Source organism: Halichoerus grypus, chromosome 4, assembly GCF_964656455.1.
Source record: "Halichoerus grypus chromosome 4, mHalGry1.hap1.1, whole genome shotgun sequence".
NCBI lineage: Eukaryota > Metazoa > Chordata > Mammalia > Carnivora > Phocidae > Halichoerus > Halichoerus grypus.
Genome location: NC_135715.1, coordinates 175226013 through 175247630, shown reverse-complemented (window position 1 = coordinate 175247630; position 21618 = coordinate 175226013). Strand labels below are relative to the sequence as shown.

The window sequence follows — 21618 nt, the reverse complement described above, 5'->3', positions numbered from 1 at the left end:
ACAGGAATATCATATACCTCTGAATGTGAAACCCTTGGAAGGACACAGTATCACTGTGTGTCACTATGTGCTTTTCCAGCCTGAGCTGAATCTCATCATGAAGAAATAGCAAACCCAACATTAGGAACAGTCCATTAAAAAATAGTGGTGGGGGTGGGGAGGTTGTATTCTTCACAAATGTCAATGTATGCTAGGTAAGAGCATATCAGCATTAAATTTGATAATGCTGGTAACTCTGCTTTGATTATATACGGGAATCTTCTTGTTTTTGTGAAATACACCCTGAAGCATTTAGGGCTGAAGGGTTATGATCTATGTAACTTATTCTCACATGGTTTAGGAGAAATACAGGGAGAGGTACATTAAATGGTAAAGCATATAGTACAAAAGATTAACAATTGGTAAATATGGATAAAGAATATTCTTGTGCAGCTTTTTTGAGAGTTTGGGAATATCTTCAAATACAAGTGTTTTAAAAATATGTGCTTTAGAAAAACGTTTGGCAGTACCCACTAAACCTAAACACATACATCCTATGACCCAGCAGTTCTACTTCTGGGCATATACTTAAGAGAAGTGAGTTAAGTTATATCTCTCAATGAAAAAATTAAAATTATAAATAAGAACAAATAGCTCTTTGGATAAGTCCCCAGTTATTTTTAGCATTCATTTGAAAATGTATAATTTTCTTTGTTACAGTCTTATAATGCAGTGGTTCTCAAAGTATGGTCCCCAGACCAACAGCATCAGCATCAACTGGAATCCTGTTAGAAATGCACAGTTTTGCCCCCTCTCTGTCTAGATCTACAGTTTCTAGTTGCGGCCCAGCAATATGTATTTTAACAAGCCCTCCACGTGATTGTGATGCGTGCTGTACTGGAGAACCCCCTACTTAAATGAACATATGTCAGGAACTACTGTTGTCTTCAAAAGTACTATTTTTTTCATTTTCAGCTTCTCCAATTTGGGAAATACCTGCTATATGAATGCTATTTTACAGTCTTTGTTTTCACTTCAATCATTTGCAAATGACTTGCTTAAGCAAGGTATCCCATGGAAGAAAATTCCACTCAATGCACTTATCAGGTAATTGTTACATACTTACTAAGTAACCTTTTACCTTATTGGTTATAGAATAGAGTTTTAGACACTTAAACTTTTATGTGTCATTGTTAACAGTCTTTAAAATATGCTAACCAGACTTTTGTAAAATGTCACTAAACTTCTCTTGTTTTAACAGACGCTTTGCACACTTGCTTGTTAAAAAAGATATCTGTAATTCAGAGACCAAAAAAGATTTACTCAAGAAGGTTAAAAATGCTATTTCAGCTACGGCAGAGAGATTCTCTGGTTATATGCAGAATGTGAGTACTAATTGTTTTTAAACATTTTAGAGATAAGGGAAATTGAAATGATTTCAGTGTATTATCTAATTTCTATTTTAAAATGAGATTTGTGGGGTGCCTGGGTGGCTCAGTTAGTTGAGCAACTGCCTTCAGCTCAGGTCATGATCCTGGAGTCCCGGGATCGAGTCCCACATCGGGCTCCCTGCTCAGCGGGGGGTCTGCTTCTCCCTCTGACCCTCTTCCCTCTCGTGCTCTCTGTCTCTCATTCTCTCTCTCTCAAATAAATAAATAAAATCTTTAAAAAAATAAAATAAAATGAGATTTGTGTACATATGTTCAAGTTGAAAAACCTGAGGACTTACGGTAAGGTTTAATAAATATGACTCTTCTGTGTATTTTATCATATTTGAAAAATACAGATATCATTTGCCATTATAGGAACTTGGGCTATTTTAGCTACAAAGGCTATCTTAGAAAAAAAATACTTTATCTTAAAGGAGTGATTCATTTATTCATTCATGCTAATCCAACTGGTAGTTAAAAATATAAAATCTGGGGCGCCTGGGTGGCTCAGTTGTTTAAGCGACTGCCTTCAGCTCAGGTCATGATCCTGGAGTCCCGGGATCGAGTCCCACATTGGGCTCCCTGCTCAGCGGGGAGTCTGCTTCTCCCTCTGACTCTCCCTCCTCTCATGCTCTCTCTCTATCATTATCTCTCTCAATAAATAAATAAAAATCTTTAAAATAAAAAAAATAAAAAATATATATAAAATCTGTCATTGTTCTTTTTTAAAAATTTTTCTTTAAATTCATTTTAACATAGTGTTGTGTATGTAATAACGCACTGTATGTTACATGTGTAATATAACATACAACACTATACAATAATATAGTGCATTATTAGTTTCAGAGGTAGAATTTAGTGATTCATCAGTTGCAGTGTCATTTGTTCTTATTCACAAAATATGTACCCCCAAATTGTTAGAGTAAATCTGACCTTTTTCACATATGGTACTGACCTCCGAGTGCTTTAGTTGTATAAATCACAATGTTAGCAAGCTATCATTGTGGTAGGAAAGGTTTTGATCTTATGATTAAAGATATTGTGCCTTCTTAGGATGCTCATGAATTTTTAAGTCAATGCTTAGACCAGCTGAAAGAGGACATGGAAAAGTTAAATAAAACTTGGAAGACCGAACCTGTTCCCGGAGAAGAAAATTCGTCAGATATTTCAGCCACAAGGGTGTACACTTGCCCTGTTATTACTAACTTGGAGTTTGAGGTTCAGCACTCCATCATCTGTAAAGCGTAAGTAACCTCTAAGAAAACTCTTTGCCCTTTTAATTCTTTATGGGAGGTGATTAAAATTCTTCTAGAAGGTTTTAATTCTTATCTTCCTTTGTGTCATAAGGACACATAAATGCATAGATTCTACCAAACATCTCTTTTCAAAGCATCTTTATCTTCTGTAAAAATGCTTTGTAGGGTGAGAACTAAGGACAACTTGACTATTTTGTCATGTGCTGTAGTGCTGACTAAACATTTAATTTCGCTCTACAAGTTTGTTTTTGTGGGGTTTTCTTTTAATCTCTATGTGTAATATCGAGTACTTTCGGAATACTTGTTCTTTTCTTTTTCCCTGAAAAGACTCCCTCCTATTGCTTATTTTATTAAACCAAATTGTTTTTATTAAAAATGGGTGTTTTTTTTTTTTACAGGATCAAAATTTGAATTATTTTTAACTTTTGCAGTGCTTTTTAACCATGTTTATATTGATTATTCAGGCTGACTTTCTACATTTAGGTAATTTCCATGCTCATTACCAAGACTTCTTTCTATATCATGCATTTCACATCAAAAGGTTCTATTTTGAGGGGCGCCTGGGTGGGTCAGTCATTAAGCGTCTGCGTCAGCTCAGGTCATGATCCCAAGGTCCTGGGATCAAGCCCCGCATCGGGCTCCCTGCTCCGCGGGAAGCCTGCTTCTCCCTCTCCCACTCCCCCTGCTTGTGTTCCCTCTCTCACTGTGTCTCTGTCAAATAAATAAATAAAATCTTAAAAAAAAAAAAAGGTTCTATTTTGATTAATCTTTCAGTTATCGATAGTACATCTCTGAATATGTTTTTTCAGAGAGAGTAGAATTTTTCTGTATAAGAAAGAATTGTGTTGCCTTCACACAGGAGTTAATACAGAGTTATTGAATCACACATTGCCTTTCCCCCTTAGTATCTTACATATACTGTCCCATCGTGTCTTCTTATTCTGTGCCATTTGAGAGAAACCTGATTTTGTGGGTAATCTTTTTCTTCCTGAAAATCTGTGGTATTCTTTATTTTTGAAATTCATATTTTCACAAGTTTGCATCTAAGTATTTTGTTTAATTTTGCCTTTAACGTGATGGAGCTTTCTCATCTGAAAGATTTGGGATTTTCTTCCGCTCAAATTCTGTAAATATTACAGAATAGTTTGAAATTTTCTTTAGAAATACTCAAAACCCATATATTAGCTATCCATTCTGTCTTCCATATTTCTACTTTTCTTAGACTATTCATGAGGTCTCTCCCAGCTGTAACATTCTAATAATTGTGACTACAATTTTGCACATTCAAATGGACACTAGAAAGATAGTTTTGTATCACTGGTGTGTGTGACATTTCTTGTCTTCATCATTTCTTCAGTCTTTTGTTTCCCCAGTAGATAAATTATTTTTACAAGAAAAAGTCCAGGTCTCATAAATACAGTCCATGTCCCTGTAAAAGCTGGAGAGCCCACCAGCAGTTAGTAATACGGTAGCCAGTTATCCTTTCCTTTCCTTCTAATGTACTTTCCCAACAGATTTGTTCAAGTTAGAGAGAGAAGCAAAGTTTTAATTGTTATTTAATTGTGGGGGTGCCAACCAAATTTATTTTGCTAGGAGAATTTCAATGGCCCCTGATAGAAATGGCTACAGGCGGCACAAGAAGCAAGAAGGCCGAGTCAAAGTGTAGTGGTTGCTGTCCTGTGCCCGCGGCATCAGGCAGGTGCCCCACTTGCACAGCACCCAGATGTTGGGTGGACGTTGATGTTTGTGCACCATGCCTGAAGTGACGTGTCCCCTGGGGTGTTAGATACACCAGGGGCTGGGCTGAGAGCGGCCCGGCCGTGTGGCAAGTCTGGGAGGCAGCACGGCTCCGCGAGGCCACAGCAGCAGCAGCCCAGCTACCTCCTTACAGGCTTTGCTTTAGTTGCTTTATTAGCAGTTTCTTTAAGACAGTTCCTTAAACACAACATAGTTTGTGGCTCAAGGAAGATTACGTACACCTCAAATTGTAATTTTCATTGTTTAGATTCTGTCCCATCTCACTGTAGTTTGGCCAATTTGCCAAATGTACTTATTTTTTTAAACTGTTGTAGTTTAAATGGACTTGTTTTCAATTACATTATAAGGTATTTCAGTATAGTAATATATTATCAAATACGAAGAATTCTCCAAAGAACTTAAATTATCTAAAACTAAGTACTTAGTATTCTCCATAAAACCTTCTGCAGTCAAAAAAAAAACCTTCTGCAGTCTTCCCTATCTCAGTAATAACAGTTCCATACTTAGATTTATCAGCCCAAAAACGTAGTGTATTTCTTAACTCTTCTCTTTATCTTGCATCCCTACATCTCATATGTCAGGAAATCCCTTCAGAGTATAACCAGAATCTGACCACTTGCCACCATCTGATCAAAGCCAGTATCATCTCTTGCCTGAATTGTTGGAATACCTTCTAAACTGGTCTGTGTTTCTGTCCTCTCTCTAGGCTTTTTTAAACACATTAGCCGAAGTGATCCGTTTAAAGTGGAAGTTAGTTCATGTTAGCCCTCCTCAAAACCTATAAAAGCTGAAGTTCTTACTGTAATACGCAAAATCCTGTATGATCTGTTCTTCAGCAGCCCCTCTTCCCCCAACTAACTCTGACTTTACCTCCTACCCCTCTTTCCCCTTCCTCATTCTGTTCCTACCAAATTAGCTTCCTTGCTTTATTTATTTATTTTTTTATTGCCAGATCCTGGTACCTAAGGGCCTTTTTCACCTACTGTACCCTTTATCTCAAATTCTCTTTCCCCATATTCCCCTCCATATCTTTATGTAAAAGCTACTTGCTCAGTAAGGCATTTTCTAGGCATTTACCCTATTTAAATTCCAACCATCTACTCTGGTCTTTCACTATTTTTTTTTCCCCATTGGCGCTTACCACTATCACTTTAACATACCATACATATTACTTATATGTTTTTTATTATCTTTTTCCTCCAATATAGCTTTGTGCAGGGAGGTATTTTATCTTGGGTTGGTTCATTACTGTAACCCCAGTGCTACTAGAACAGTTTCTCGCATATAGGAGGCGTGTTTAGTGATGCCTAAGAAATTGCGCAAATTTGCCAGCTTAAAACAATAGCTATTAACTCAGTTCCATAGGTCAGAAGTCTAGACAGGGTGTGGCCAAGTTCTCTGCTCATGGTATCAGAAGACTGAAATCAGCGTGTTGCTTGTTCTCATCAGGATACCCCTCTACACTCGTTAAAGTTGTGGGCAGAAATTAGTTCCTTTTGATTGTAGTCCTGAAGTCCCGCCATTTTCTTGCTGGCTTTTAGCTGCAACTACTCACTTCCTAAGGGCTGCATGTTGTTTCATGCTATGTGGCTTCCATAGGCAGTCCACAGCAGTGCGATTTGTTCAGGTCAGTAGTACATGTCTGACTTTGAATCCCTGACTTCCTCTGTTTGAGACCTCTAGACCCAGATTTAAAGAGCTCAAGTGATTAAGTCGTGACCCATTCAGATAATCTCCTTTTTTATCAACTCAACATTAAGATTAGTAACATTAATCATATCTGCACAGTCCCTTTGTCTTGTAACATCATCATGGGAGTGAAAGCTCATCATGGTCACAAGCTCTCTTAAAGGGGATGGAATTATACAAAGGCTAAGGGTCATCTTAGAATTCTGCCTATTAGATAGAGGCACTCAAATATTTGTTGAATGAAGAATATATTTTTATGGTCTCCAGTCTTCAACTGTGGCAGTAGAGAACTGGGGCAGGAGATTGAATATTACTAAAAATGCTGTTGTGCAGAGAGAAGGAAAAACATCAACTAAAACTATTTAAAAGAAGTGAATTTGATTCCAGATAAATAATGTTTTGATCTCTGAGCCCAGTTTTAAAAATTCTGTAGAAATATATCCAGTGATCAAAACAGTTCTAACAGACGTTCACCAAAACACCTAGAATTTTTTTTTAAAGATTATTTTATTTTAGAGAGTGCATGCGTGGGGAGGGGCAGAAGGAGAGGGAGAGAGAGAATCTCAAGCAGACTCTGTGCTGATCGTGGAGCCTGATGTGGGGATCTCACGACCCTGAGATCATGAGCTGAAACCAAGAGTCAGATGCTTAACCAACTGAGCCACCCAGGCACCCCAAGAATACATAGCATTTTTATTTTATTTTATTTTTGGTGCAAAAAGGTGTTTTTATTATTAAAGCACAGGGACAGGACCTGTGGGCAGAAAGAGTTGCTGAACACATAGAATTTTTAAAGCAGCATTGTTTATGTAGTCAAAAACGAAACAATCCAAATGTCCATCAGTAGTAATATAGATAAATTGTGGCATGCTCAAAACAGGTTAATGTGAGCCAACAATGAAGATGGGCTATAGCCACATGCAGCAAGCATGTTTGAATCTCACAATCATGTTGAACAAAAGAGACTAAAAACATACTGTATGGTACCATTTATATAAGGTTCAAAAATAAGCAATACTGACCTGTTGTGCTAGAAGTCAGGATAATAGTTACCTTTTGGGAGAAAGGGGTAGTGATGGGAAAGGGGCACGTGAGAGGGCTCCTACGGAGTTTATAATGTTTTATTTCTTGATTTGAGTGGTGTTAACTGATAATTCGTGAAACTGTACAACTTTGGTTCACTTTTCTATGTGTATGTTGTACTTTAGTTTTTAACTTTGGGGGCTTTTTTAAAAAAATAAAATTTAGCATTCTGTTAAATACTTAAATACTTGCAGTTGAGGTTTTACCTGTATTGATTTAATGAGGGTGAAAATACTCATGAGAAAAGTCTTACATGCTGTATATTGCTTATCAACTCAGGCTAGTCTCTGGCAGTACCTGCTAAGTTCTGGCCGGAACAGTGTTTCTGAAGTGTATTTGTATTTATTTTGTATTGCACAGTTAGACTTCTCAATGCTTCCATTTGTCTTCTTTTATTCTTACAGATGTGGAGAAATTATTCCCAAAAGAGAACAGTTTAATGACCTCTCCATTGACCTTCCTCGAAGGAAAAAGCCACTCCCTCCTCGTTCAATTCAAGATTCTCTTGATCTTTTCTTTAGGGTAGGTAATATCTTTTGGTATTTTCACATAATTAAGTTTTATATATCATAGGTAATTGTATTTGAAATTGGTTTCTTTAAGGCAGAGTTTCAACAAAATTACATGAAGGGAAAACAAATGAGAAAGATTTATAAGTAATGTTTAATTTTAAAATCTTGGTAAATCTAATTGTTAACTCATAGAAGAAGACTATTGATTGGTTAAGTAGATTATACATTTAGTTCAATAGCAGGTGTTTTAGACAACCTTAGTTATTTGTGAACAAATATTAACCTGAAGCATGAGCTAAAATTTGGTAGTGTTGGTAAAAATTGGAGATGCTATATATGAGTTTGTATCTAAGATCTGAGGAATGAAAAAATACTCTGCTTTTCCTTAGGTTGTATGTAACCTGTTAGAAACAAAAGGGAAGAGTCATGTTTATCCAAAGCTTTAGATAAATATGTTTCTGTGATATACTGTTAAAGATATTCAGCAAGTTTTGGGGACATAATTGGACCTATTGTGTAGCAGTCCTTATAACTGATGGAAATCTGTCAGGATCACCCTTTGTCTCTTTAACAGTGGTTCTTGTTTTGTTGTAGCAAATGGGCAGGGTTGTCTTCTTAAGGTTAAAAACAAAATTCTGTTCTTTAAATGATGAACATTCAGCTCCACCCAAAGATAAATACTCTGCTTTTCTTTTTATCATTCCTTACTATTCCTGTTATTATCATAGAATTTGAAGCTTTTCCTGTGTATCTTTACCCCCATTTTTTAAGGATTTCTTGTTTCAGTTTTCTCTAGGTAATGATATCCACCCCAAACTTTGGTCCTTTTAGAGCAGTTGTTCTTAGTGGGCTGTCACCAGAAGATTGAGTTCCATTATAAGAAAGGGGTAGAGTTACACCTAACAGACCAGGAACTCCGCCTAACCTGAAGGTGATCTTATCTCTGCTATGGCCAAATGTTAAAATCTGGATATACTCTAGGCAGTGGTTCTTGTGCATCCATGGGGAAGAGGTTGAGAATCTGCTACTGTAGAGTCTAGTTGCTGTCATAAATTGAGATGTTTCCATGGTAAAAAAGGAAATTAGGAATTCTGAAATAGGGCATGATATTATAAGATATCTATTTTGAGGATTAGGTCTTAATTTAGTAAGGTTTGTGACTCTAGACACAAAATTTGAACTTCTCGGAGTTGTCATTGCACTGAACTAGTGTGACTAGAAAACAGTATTAGCATTTACTGGGGTAATGCTGATTCAACTTCATGCTTCTTTATTTTTCCCTCTTGTCTTTTTACAGGCAGAAGAACTTGAGTATTCCTGTGAGAAGTGTGGTGGGAAGTGTGCTCTTGTCAGGCACAAATTTAACAGGCTACCCAGGTAAAATGAATCGCTCTTCAGTTTTTCTTCTTTAAAGTACTTACAGATATTACTGGGTAAGTGAGGCTCACTAGAATGGATTGGCAAAGCAAAGCTGAGATAGGAGAGAGTAGAGGATGGGAGGTTAGGATGCTCTTGCATAAGAAAGGAAGAAGATTTGGAAGGCTGAAGAAGGAAAGTCACTTCAGAGTCCCCGGAAGATGGCAACAAGAGGACGTGGCTGGTGAGACTTTGGAACAATGGTAGGGACTAGGTAGGAGATTTTTAATTTGGTAATGTATGACATTCAATTATAATTTGCAGTTTGATTATGTGCTAGTCTCCTCCTCCCAAACCTTCAGCAAAAATCTGCCACAAACACATACACATGTGTGCATGAAAATAAAACAAGAGTAATTTTCTGCAGGTTTTTTTTGCATTCCTTTATTCAAAGGATCTTGTAAGTTAGTAAGTTTCCTATAATCAAAACAATTCAGAATTAGGAATGAATTTAACTTAATTAGTTCTGTGTAAACATACATAAAACCAAACTAGCTGGACAAAATATGATGTGATTATGGTGCAGCTTTTAGTTCTTCCCAAGAATAGATCTCAACCACAAACAAGGTTGTTATTATTAAGTATTTATGTGGCACTTTGCCTGCAGAGTGCTTTACTTTCTTTTATTAGCTTCACTTTTCTGTAAGTGTAGAGTTTCTGGAACCTAGCCCCTAGAGACTAGTTCTTGTAGGTTCCATTATCTCCTTTCTAGAAAATGAGTTTCTTTTAAAGAAATGACTTTCTAAATCATAGCAGTATTATTATGTTGGCCATTTCTTACTCAAGAGACTTATTCTTTCCTATTGGTGTTTTGAGGCAGGAGGTAGAGGAGACAAACCTTAGGGGAAAGGATTGATTGTTACCAGCTGTCATTAACTAAGAAAAGCATGTATGGTTTGAAATACTTGTTTGACCTGGCAAGCTGAATGTCTGTTACCCTTTTCCAGTGTCTAGCTATTTGTTCTTTTAGTGGGAAAAAAAAAAATACTGAGGGGAATTTTTTTCATTGGTTTTCTCTTTTTTTCTGGTAGGTCACTTGTGTTACAGGTTCATTTATTCCAAACTTTAGAAGCCTTTGTATCATAAATCCTGATTATCAGACTTGCTCTGTTTTTGTACATTTCAGTATTAAAGCCAGTTTACTTTTATTTGTGAAGGGCCTGGTATCTTTATCAAATATGTTCAGTTGTAGTTCACCTCATCTTCGTAGATAAGTGATTTTGACTATCATCTATCTGTTTCATATTACCTTTTATTTTGGCAGGATTATTTGGAAATTTAGTCAAAATATTTGACATTAGTTTTAATCTCTTCATACCATTTGGATCCTTGTGTTCTCTCAAGTTGTGAACTTGAAGATTATGAGTTCTAGCATACTTTTTAAAGAAAAATAAAGTCAATAACTTTAATTTACAATTTTTTTAGTTTGTGGCTTCTGTGATAAAGATATGTACGGTAAGAAAGGAAACAGTTTTCCATAAAGCAGACATTATTTTGCCTAGAATTGAGGTTTATTCCCATAAGAGTTCTGAAATTCAAATTTTAAAGTGTTCTTGTGGGCTGTGAAATATATTTAGTCCATCAGGCAGAGATTATGGTGTGTATCAGAGGTGAAAAGGTTAGCACAGTAGTAACTAAAAAGAAGTGTTTCTACAGAGTTAAAAGCCTTTTCAGACCCACAAACCAGATTTGGCATGTAAATTTTGTAGAACTTTTTGTAAGTGGAGAAAACTTTCCTATTTCTTTCTTAGCTTTCTCCAGAGAAAGTGCTACACACTGAAATAAGAGTAGTTCTTGTCAGGGGCGTCTGGGTGGCTTAGTCAGTTAAGTGTCTGACTCTTGATATGAGCTCAGGTCTTGATTTACAGGGTCATGAGTTCAAGCCCCGTGTTGGGCTCCACATTGGGCATGGAGCCTACTTTAAAAAAAAATAGTTCTTGGGGCGCCTGGGTGGCTCAGTCGTTAAGCGTCTGCCTTCGGCTCAGGTCATGATCCCAGGGTCCTGGGATCGAGCCCCGCATTAGGCTCCCTGCTTGGCAGAGAGCCTGCTTCTCCCTCTCCCACTCCCCCTGCTTGTGTTCCCTCTCTCGCTGTGTCTCTGTCACGTAAATAAATAAAATCTAAAAAAAAAAAAAAATAGTTCTTGTCAAAAATCGTCTTGAAAAAATTAATGTTCACCATCAAACATAAGGGCTATTTAACACTTTAATTAAATTACCATTAATGGTTATATAATACCTATTTTTTTGTAAACTAGATAACATTGAAGTAAATAATTTAAGGATTTAACCCAATGCCAACATTTTATTTATTTTTAAATTTTTTTAAAGATTTATTTATTTATTTTAGAAAATGGGGGGAAGGGGCTCAGAGGGAGAGAGAAACTCTAAGCAGACTCCATGCTGAGTATGGAACCCGACTCAGAGCTCAATCTCATGACTCTGAGATCACGACCTGAGCCAAAACAAAGAGTTGGACACTCAACCGACTGTGTCACCCAGGCACCCCCCAATACCAACATTTTAAAATAAAGTGTGTTTTATTTGGTGTGTGTTTTTTTTTTTCTGCAAACATATCTTTTACCCAGACCTCATTTATCCACCCAAGGCCCATGTTTTATTTTTATTTATATTCTTAGTACCTAGCACAATGCCTAGCACATGGCAGGTATTCGGTAAATGGTCTTTGAAGGATCTTTAGCCAAAAGTATTCTTTAAGTCAAAAGCTGTCTAATGTGGTTAGTTACAGTGATCTCTTTTCACCAGTAAGAGAGCTAGCTCTGTTATGTGTGAACTAGTAATGTCATCTCCTGTTTTTCAGGATCCTCATTCTTCATTTAAAACGATATAGCTTCAATGTCACTCTCTCACTTAACAACAAGATTGGGCAGCAAGTCATCATTCCAAGATACCTGACCCTATCTTCTCATTGCACTGAAAATACAAAACCACCCTTCACCCTTGGTTGGAGTGCACATATGGCAATGTAAGTCCTTGAGAGAGAATTTCTTTACCTTCCTTTTGAAGTAGAAGGGCTTTAGTGTCTGACCAAAACAATGACTGAACTAGATAACATGACTCCCAGGTAAAATCAGACCAAGAAGATTTTAATTTTGCTTTATTTTGGGATTTTGTGTCAAATTACTGCCTGATGGAAATAATTAAATAAAATGCTTAAACAAAATTTTTCTGAGTACATTAACTGCCTTTCATAATAAGTTACCTTTTTAGAGAGTGCTCTTACTCTTAGATCACTAGAAGACAAGTTTGATACATTTTGGGAATATAAATCAAATTTGCTTATTCATAAGAGTCACCTGAACGCTAAAAAATACCAATTCCTGTGTTCTTTCCCTAGCAGTTCTGTTTTAGTAGATCTGAGATAGGGCTTAAGAATAAGTATTTTTTTATTTATTTTTTATTTATTTATTTATTTATTTATTTTTTAAAGATTCCATTTATTTATTTGACAGAGAGATAGCGAGAGCAGAAACACAAGCAGGGGGAGTGGGAGAGGGAGAAGCAGGCTTCCTGCCGAGCAGGGAGCCCAATGTGGGACTCGATCCCAGGACCCTGGGATCATGACCTGAGCTGAAGGCAGACGCTTAACCATCTGAGCCACCCAGGCGCCCCAAGAATAAGTATTTTTTTAAATGCCTTTGCTGACTCTTTGGGATATGCAAGTTTGAGAAACAGCATACTAAATTTTATCTAGTGCCCCCCAAAATTGATTTTATCTTCATAAATGTATCATCACCGATGTAAGTGAAGAACTTCCGTGGCTCCTAGAAATTTTCCCATGATAAAAGAAGTAACCTTTACTTTTGATTTTGCTTCATCATGTATGCTGAGAAAACCTTAGGACTTCTCTGAATGTTGCTCTTCCTTGCATTACTCTTGTTACATTACTTTGGAGCCATGTACTGTAGTTCTTTTTTATACTTGAACTCTAATTTGGTAGAATCATAAAGTTCTCCAACTTCAGAAGTGAAAAGGATCTTAGAGATTTTGTCTAAATTTTTAGTTTTACAGAGATTCAAGGAGAGTAAGTGATTTTCTTAAGGTCATGCAGTTAGTAACTGGAAGAGCCAGGTCTCTTGGCTAAGTAGAATAAATAGACCTTTCAGAAAGCAAATGAACATTTGCTAACAATAATTGATGCAGTTTTAGAAAATGTATTTCCCTTGGATTAATAATTGAAATATATACTACATCATTTTAGTTTACACTAAAGGACTCAGTGGGCCTACTTATTAATAAAGATAATTTCCCAGAGTCTTAGGTGTTTCTGGGTTTTCTCCTACAGGCTTTCGTTAGAATAGTTGTTTTGCTTAATGCAAACTGCCCTCTGCTGGTAGACCTGTTACTCTTTGTGGCCATCATTGTAGGTGATTTATGATCACAGGCCTGAAACCAGGCTATATGATTCCACAGTGGAATGGCTTGAAGACTTTGGACAAGTTCTTTGACCTGTGTATAGGGGAAATAATAGGATGGTGTGAACATTAAATGAGGTAATACACTATGAGCTCTTAACTCCAGTGTCTGATAGCCAGTAAGTCCTCAATAAATGAGAGCTATTACTATTTTATTGCTTAAAAGTAAAGAACTGAGGCAAGATAATTTTCCCAAGTTGTTCTTTTATATGCATTACCTTTGACTTCATTTCCAATGCTGTTTATTTAGATCATTGGGTCAGGAAGAGCCTACAGATGGTACCTTGTTTTCTCTTTTGGCCTCTATTGCTAGTAGAAGTATTGTAATTATTTGCAGAAAGATATATAAGGAGCTATAGCATAGAATAATTCATTTTATAAGTTAAATATATATTTTTAATAATGTAATTATATACATTATATATTTTCTAATTTTCTGATAGTTCTAGACCATTGAAAGCCTCTCAAATGGTGAATTCCTGCATCACCAGCCCTTCTACACCTTCAAAGTGAGTTATATTTCTTGTGTACCCAAAATTTGTATTTTTAAAGATTTGGCTTACCCTGATTTCCAAGATTATCCCCTCCCCTTTTCTTTGTTTTTCTTTGCATGATAACTGCTCTGTACTACTATACTTTGTAATTCTCTTGAATCTGCTTTGAAGTATAACCTAGGGTATAACAAATCTTTAACAGTGAAGCACGTTCAGATGATCTTCTCAAAATTTTGTTTTTAAACTTCTTAAATCAACTGTTAATACGTAATATTTTCATCCTACAACTATAGAAATTGATGACAAGGGATTTTAAGGCTTGAAGGGATAAAATAACCACTGTTGGTATAAAGCACTGTTCCTCAAAGATACACATGGGGATCTCAAAATATCTTTTCACCTGTTGCTAGGCAGTCTGGGACTTCCTGTCTTAGACACTGACCTGAAGCAATTCTGAAAGGGAACAAGAAAACAAACACACAATGAAATGTAGCTATTCTACAGATGTTTTATATTTTTTACTTAAGTTGGAAAAGTTTGTCCATAAAGGGAAGCAAATACTTTTTTTTAATATATCTCCTCTATAATTTAACTAGAACCACAGTTCCTGATTAAACAATTCTAAATGACTTGGTTGTCATTTATCTTTAAAATTAGTTTTTCTGAAAATTTGATGTCCCAAAGTACTTTTAGAAAAGAGACACTTCTGTTGTTTAAGGGCTTTGGGGGGCTTATATAACCATAAAATGACATTTGGGAACTGCTATTTTCTTTTCCTCCTGTTAATTATTTTTCAGTGCAATTAAAACCAGATGACTAACATGACTAGAAATCTGAAATGGTACCGATATGAATACTCTTGCCCGTTCTCAAGATACAAATGAGCAATACCACTTGGCTGCTTAGAAAGTGAGCAAGTGATGCATTTACAGGATGAATATTTTTCCTTACTACAGGCAAGCTGCCTTCTGTGAATATAGTAATTATTAATGGAATGCACTCTTTATGTACCAAATCACTATAGTTTCAAGAAGGAGATGGTTTCATTGGGCATCATTATATTTGGCATGGTCATCTGTTCTCCAGGGTCTACTGGTATGAGAATTTGAGAGTTGGTCAATAAAGGATAATTAGGCCCTAGAAGACCTGTCATGCCGATCAAACTTAAAAGAGGCTGAGTTTTGAACAAGAATACTGTTGGTTCTTCTACAATGTCCTTTGTCACATTTGACCCTGGTCCATTAGTAGCCAGGTGTCACCCTCCTTCAGCAAAGTATTTACATGGATAAACAAATTAATACATTCAGTTTTGCTTGGTGTGCATGAAATCAGAAATGAGGAATTAAGATGGCTAATTGGCTATTTCTAAGTTATACTAAAAACCCTTTTGAACACATAATGGGAGGCTATTCAAGTGTATAGGCTGGAGTGCAGTGATATTCTGGGAGCTCTCAGCCACAGACTATGTTTGGGCTTATCACTGACCACTTGCCTCTTTTCTTTGATCTACATTGCTATGCAATCCTCCTGGTTTCCATTGTGGCCTCTTATTTCTTGGTGCCATCATTCTGTATGTTTATTTACAGTTTCTACATTTAGATTAATTGCATTTTTCAATTTCCATTTTACTTTTTTTTTTTAGTATACTATATGAATTTATGTTAATCTCCATCAAAGAAAGTTCGTGCTCTTTGACCTTTACCACTTTTTTTTTTAGTTTATTTTCAGCTCACTTAGAAGGCAATGCAGTAACACCTTACTTATCTGGTATTGAAGAATGATATTTGATACTCCATATATAAATTTTTACATAGCTGAAGATTGCTTTTTTAAGCATTAAACTTTAAAATGCTTTACCATTTTAGATGGTTTTATATTCTATAACTTTACAGAATTCCCTATATTCGTAAATAAAATACACTGAAGATAATTTAAATGTTTTAATGACTCAGAATCAGCATTATGAGTATCACTTATTGCACTGTGTTTTAATATGATAATGCCCTCAGAGGCTTTTAAGTCTTACAAAACAGTTTATATTAAATAAATACAGTTTTTTATTGCCCTTTTTGTGGTTATTCTCTCTCATTTCCTAGCTCTCATTTCTTGATGAACTTGCTGCATTATTTTATACACCATTTCCTGGGAAAGAAAGGGTCCCTGTCTAAAGAGTAAAGTGCATTGGCTTTGAAACTACTTTCCGCAGAAGCCTTTTTTCTTACTTTTGAATCCCTGTGTTCTGGAAAACAGAGGTTGCCAGAAGTCTGACCTACATATAATTGGATAAGTGGAATGTTACTGTTAATTTTAAAATAACTTGGATCATAATTTAAAAGATCAAAAATTAGCCCTCATGCACAATTTTGTCAAGAACATTTATTCATTGCTATGTCTGCATGCATGCAGTAGAGTACTTGCTTTATAAAAACAAACTTCTTTGGGGTTGATCATTAAAAGAAAAAAGGCACAAAGTGATTGGTTTACGGATGGATTTTATTATAGCATAAGAATTGTCTAATTTTCAAAGCATGGCTGTTTTGGAGTGGGGCAAAGGTAATGCTTAAATATACCTCTTTTGCTATATCTTTTTTTCTCTGTAAATCATTTTCCATAATGGAAAAGTTTTTTATTTTGGTATTTACACATCAAGGGAATAACAAGGACAAAAGTTTATTTATCAGACTCATATAGGTTTTTTTCTTAAATTACAGGAATTTCACCTTCAAATCCAAGAGCTTGGCTTTATGCCTTGATTCAGACAGTGAGGATGAGCTAAAACGCTCTGTGGCCCTTAGCCAGAGACTTTGTGAAATGTCAGGCTGTGAACAGCAGCAGGAAGACCTGGAAAAAGTAAGTAATTTCTCATCAAAATACTTGACAAATATTTATATAGCTCTTACTGTCCAAACAAATGCCTTTATAACTAGCGTCGGCAAACTTTTTTTTTTTTCTTAGCAAACTTAATACACAGGGTAGATCATAAATTCATAAACTTAATGGATCTGTTGAAACACTAGTTTTAAAGAGTATACTTTCTGTAACTACAAAACCAGTCTGTTTAAAAATGGATTGGGACTTTTTTTTTATTGAGGTATAATTGACATATTAGTTTCAGGTGTACAGCATATTGATTCAGTATTTGTATGTTTTGCAATAAGATTACCACAGTAAGTCTAGTTAACATCCATTACCATACATATTTAGCAAAAAAAATTTTTTTTCTTGTGGTAAGGACTTCTAAGATCTGTTCTCTTAACAACTTCCAAATCTGCAATAAAATATTAACAGTAGTCTAATTCTGTACATTACATCCTCATGACTAAGTTATTTTATAACGGGAAGTTGGCCTGCTTTACCCATTTCTCTCTCTCACACTCACACACGCAGGCTTCCACCCCTAGCTACCAGTAGTCTGTTCTCTACATCTATGAGCTTGGTGGGGTTTTGTTTTGTTTTGTTTTGTTTTTTAGATTCCACATGTAAGCAAGATTACATGGTATTTGTCTTTCTCTGACTTATTTCACTTAGCGTAATACCTTCAAGGTCCATCCATGTTGTTGCAAATGGCAAGATTTCATTTCTTTTTTTGTGGCAGAATAGTATTTTATTGTATATGTGTACCACATTTTTATTTATCCATTGATGGACACTTAGGTTGTTTCCATGATTGAGACTTTAGAAGTGAAAGTTGTTACAGGTAAATTGCTTTCTCCTGTTAATCTTCAGAGCAACTTTTACATATGGGTCCTGAAATAATTATTTGCTTTATTTAATACTAATTGCTAATTTATGGGGGAGACTGTAGTAAATGTTTTATATCAACAGGCCAACCAGGTAATCTAGAGATTTAAATAATGAATGTGAGAAAGTGTAACTTTATCATTTTCTATCTTGACACATAATAATAGTTAATACTTTGAAGATACAAGCTTTCCTAGGAGTTTGCATCATCTCATTTGACTTGATTTTAAAACTCCCTTTTGTTAAGATAACAATTAATTTAGTAGTTAATTTTTATTGACTTGTTTCCCATCTTATTTTAAAGCTAAAGATAGTTTGTGGCTGCTCACCTTGAATGAGAAATGATAGAAAGTCAAAAGCTCTCCCAGAAATGAGAGAAAGTTCTTCAGAAAATAACTTCTGAATGTTTATATAATCTTGATGTTGTTTTTATTTTTCTCATTTATTTGAAAAGAAGAAAAAAAAGATGGTGACTTAACATTTAAATAGAAATACTAGGAAATATCTGACTTTGTAGAGACAAAATAAACCAATAAATGATTGTTGTCATTTACACAGGAAACTAAATACCCTTTCTCAGTATAACTAAACAAAGATTAACTTATGAATGCTTTATTGAAAAATACACTTATTTTCATATAAAATTACAGTAGCAGTAAGTATCTTGGTATCTTGAGAGGTGTTATAAATATTTTTGCACCACTATTCTAACTGAACAGTGTAAGTTCCATATTTCTTTCAGAGCATTATGAAGTTACCCAGTAACTTGGTTTATACTGATTCAATTTACAATTGAATTTTCTCTCTAATAAGATTATTCATTCAACTTTAAAACTGCTGGAACAATAGTGATTAATAAAGGTATATATAGATAATTCAAAAAAAAAAAGATACTAGGAAAAAAAAGAAATATTAGGTGTACGGTCAGAATGGCTAAAATTAACAACTCAGAAAACAATAGATGTTGGCGAGGATGTGGAGAAAGGGGAACCCTCTTACACTGTTGGTGGGAATGCAAACTGGTGCAGCCACTCTGGAAAATATTGTGGAGGTTCCTCAAAAAGTAAAAATAGAACTACCCTATGACTGAGCAATTATACTACTATTTATCCAAAGGATTCAGAAATAGTGATTCGAAGGGGCACATGCACCCCAATGTAAATTTATAGCAGCAATGTCCACAATAGCCAAACTATGGAAAGTGCCCAGATGCCCATCAACAGATGAATGGATAAAGAAAATGTGGTATACATACAATGGAATATTACTCAGCCATCAAAAAGAGTGAAATCTTGCCATTTGTAATGATGTGGCTGGAACTAGAGGGTATCTTGATAAATGAAATAAGTCAATCAGAGAAAGACAAATACCATATGATTTCACTCGTATGGTGGAATTTAAGAAACAAAACAGATGAACCATAGGGGAAGGCAAGGAAAAATAAAATAATGTAAAAACAGAGGAAGGCAAATTATAAGAGACTCTTGACTACAGGGAACAAACCGGGTTGCTGGTGGAGAGGTGAGTGTGAGGGGATGGGGTAATTAGACATTAAGGAGAGCACTTGATGTAATGAGCCTGGGTGTTATATGCAACTGATGAATCACTCAACTCTACCCCCGAAACTAATAATACACTGTATGTTAACTAAATCGAATTTAAGTAAGAAATTTAAAAATATAAAATAATTTTCAAAAAAAGAAAGAAATACTAGATGTAGTGACAGTGTCTGTAGTATGATCCACGTATATCTGGAAGGAAATACACCAAAAATACTTACTGTAATTATCTCTGAGTGATGGATTTTGAGTGAATTTGTTATTTTTATGTATTTTCCAAATCCTATACTTAACACTTACTATAATCAATAAAATAAACATGTATCCCTATATATTTATTAAAAGAAAATTAGGCCTGCCAGTGAGTTCATATATTGGCTATTGATTGTTAACTCAAAATATCAAAGAAAGGAAACATTGTAGAAATAAACTCACTTTAAACTCTTAAGATTGCCATATTCTCAGGCATTCTGGTTTCCTCTAAAAGTGACTCTCTTTTTCAGGATTCAAAATCATGTAGAATAGAGCCTGATAAGTCTGAATTGGAAAACTCCGGATTTGACGGAATGAGCGAAGAAGAGCTTCTAGCAGCTGTTTTAGAGATGAGTAAGAGAGAAGCTTCACCAACTCTGAGTCATGAAGATGATGATAAACCAACCAGCAGCCCAGATACCGGATTTGCAGAAGATGATATTCAAGAAATGCCTGAAAATCAAGACACTGTGGAGACTGAGAAACCCAAAACAGTCACAGAGACCGGTAGGTTTAAGGAAAATAAACATCTGTTAAGGCACAACTGTGTTCTAAAGCCTTATAGGGACAAGTGGCTTGTAAATAATGGGAGGTGAAATGGATCTGTGTAATAGGACTAATCATATTTTCATGCTTTTTCTAAAAAAAAAAATTTTTTAAATGAGAAGTTACATATTGTGAGTAGTATCCAGAGACTGGTGGTAAAGTATGCCGTATCCCTTTAAGTGTACATCAAAAGAAAAGTTAGAATTCTTTTTTTTTTTTTTTTTAAGGTTTTACTTATTTATTTTACAGAGAGAGATAGAGCAGGAACATGAGCAAGGGCAGTGGGAGAGGGAGAAGCAGGCTTCCCACTGAGCAGGGAGCCCGATGCGGGGCTTGATCCCAGGACCCTGGGATCATGACCTGAGCCGAAGCAGATGCTTAACAACTGAGCCACCCAGGCGCCCCAAAAGTTAGAATTCTTTTGTACATTTAAGTAAATGTGTCATTTTTTTGGTCCCTTTCTTTCTTTTTTTTTTTTTTTTTACCACTGCTCTCTCAGAAATTTATATAATTCTTTCCTCATTTTTCTATATCTGAATTTGTACCAAGTTTTAGTGTATGAATAATTCAAGTTCTCTTTCCTTTGGATTCATCCCTTTATAATGGTAGAAAGACACCTGAACTAAGTGGTCAGGTTTTAAGCCTCTCATCTTGGCTGTACCACTGACTAGCTATGAATTTTTTTTAAAGATTTATTCATTTAAAGAGTGAAAGAGTGAGGGGAAGAGCAGAGGGGGAAGAAGAGGGACAGGCAGACTGGGTTGAGCACAGAGCCTGAGATGGGGCTCGATCTCATGACCCTGAGATCACAACCTGAGCCGAAATCAAGAGTTGTACACCTAACCAGCTGAGCCACCCAGGCACTCCATAGCTATGAATTTTCTAAATAGGCGATTTAACCTCTTTGGTCCTCCATTTTCTTATCTCTGTATAGGGATACACCAGGCATACTTCAGAAGGTTGTGAGTAGAATGTTAGGTCATATAGTGTAAAGTGCTATACAGATAAAAATTTACTTTGTGGTAATTATTCATATTTTGTTATTTTTCAATCCATCAGTGGGAACAACAACAGAGCCTCCTTGCCTTGCACTGTGGGTATTTTAAGAATTTTAGGTAGAAAACTTTTACTACCTCTTCCTGTAACCAACTCTAATTTTTTTCTCCAGATATCCCTAGTATGTGTATTTATCTGTCTGTGTAGCTGATGTGTTTCAGTACATCAAGCCTAGAATTTTGGAGATGAAGAGAATAATAGTAAATCACAATTATTTTCTGTATTCTGGGGGTTAAGCCTCATCAATTGTGAATTACTTTATGTGCAAGTGAAGGTAAGAATTAGTATATCCTCAATCTAATTGGATGCAAAAAGCTGATGATTTTTGGATAGGGTGCTCCTTCCCCCCTACCCTTCTTGATGCAAGTATCCTTAGGAAATCCCTTTCTCTTATTAAACTTACAGTCACTGC

General features: G+C 35.6%; 1 protein-coding gene across 3 annotated transcripts in view; it reads left to right on the top strand.

Annotated features, from left to right (window-relative positions):
* The window catches only part of USP37 (ubiquitin specific peptidase 37), a 79425-nt gene that overhangs the window by 41619 nt on the left and 16188 nt on the right, over positions 1–21618 (top strand). For all 3 annotated transcript variants that reach the window (XM_078071329.1, XM_078071328.1, XM_078071327.1), the window contains 9 exons: positions 955–1086; positions 1241–1364; positions 2463–2653; positions 7600–7717; positions 9005–9084; positions 11944–12108; positions 14002–14067; positions 16764–16902; positions 19856–20111. In XM_078071329.1, coding sequence (XP_077927455.1) covers positions 955–1086; positions 1241–1364; positions 2463–2653; positions 7600–7717; positions 9005–9084; positions 11944–12108; positions 14002–14067; positions 16764–16902; positions 19856–20111 — 1271 coding nt within the window. The remainder of the gene's footprint in view (positions 1–954; positions 1087–1240; positions 1365–2462; positions 2654–7599; positions 7718–9004; positions 9085–11943; positions 12109–14001; positions 14068–16763; positions 16903–19855; positions 20112–21618) is intronic.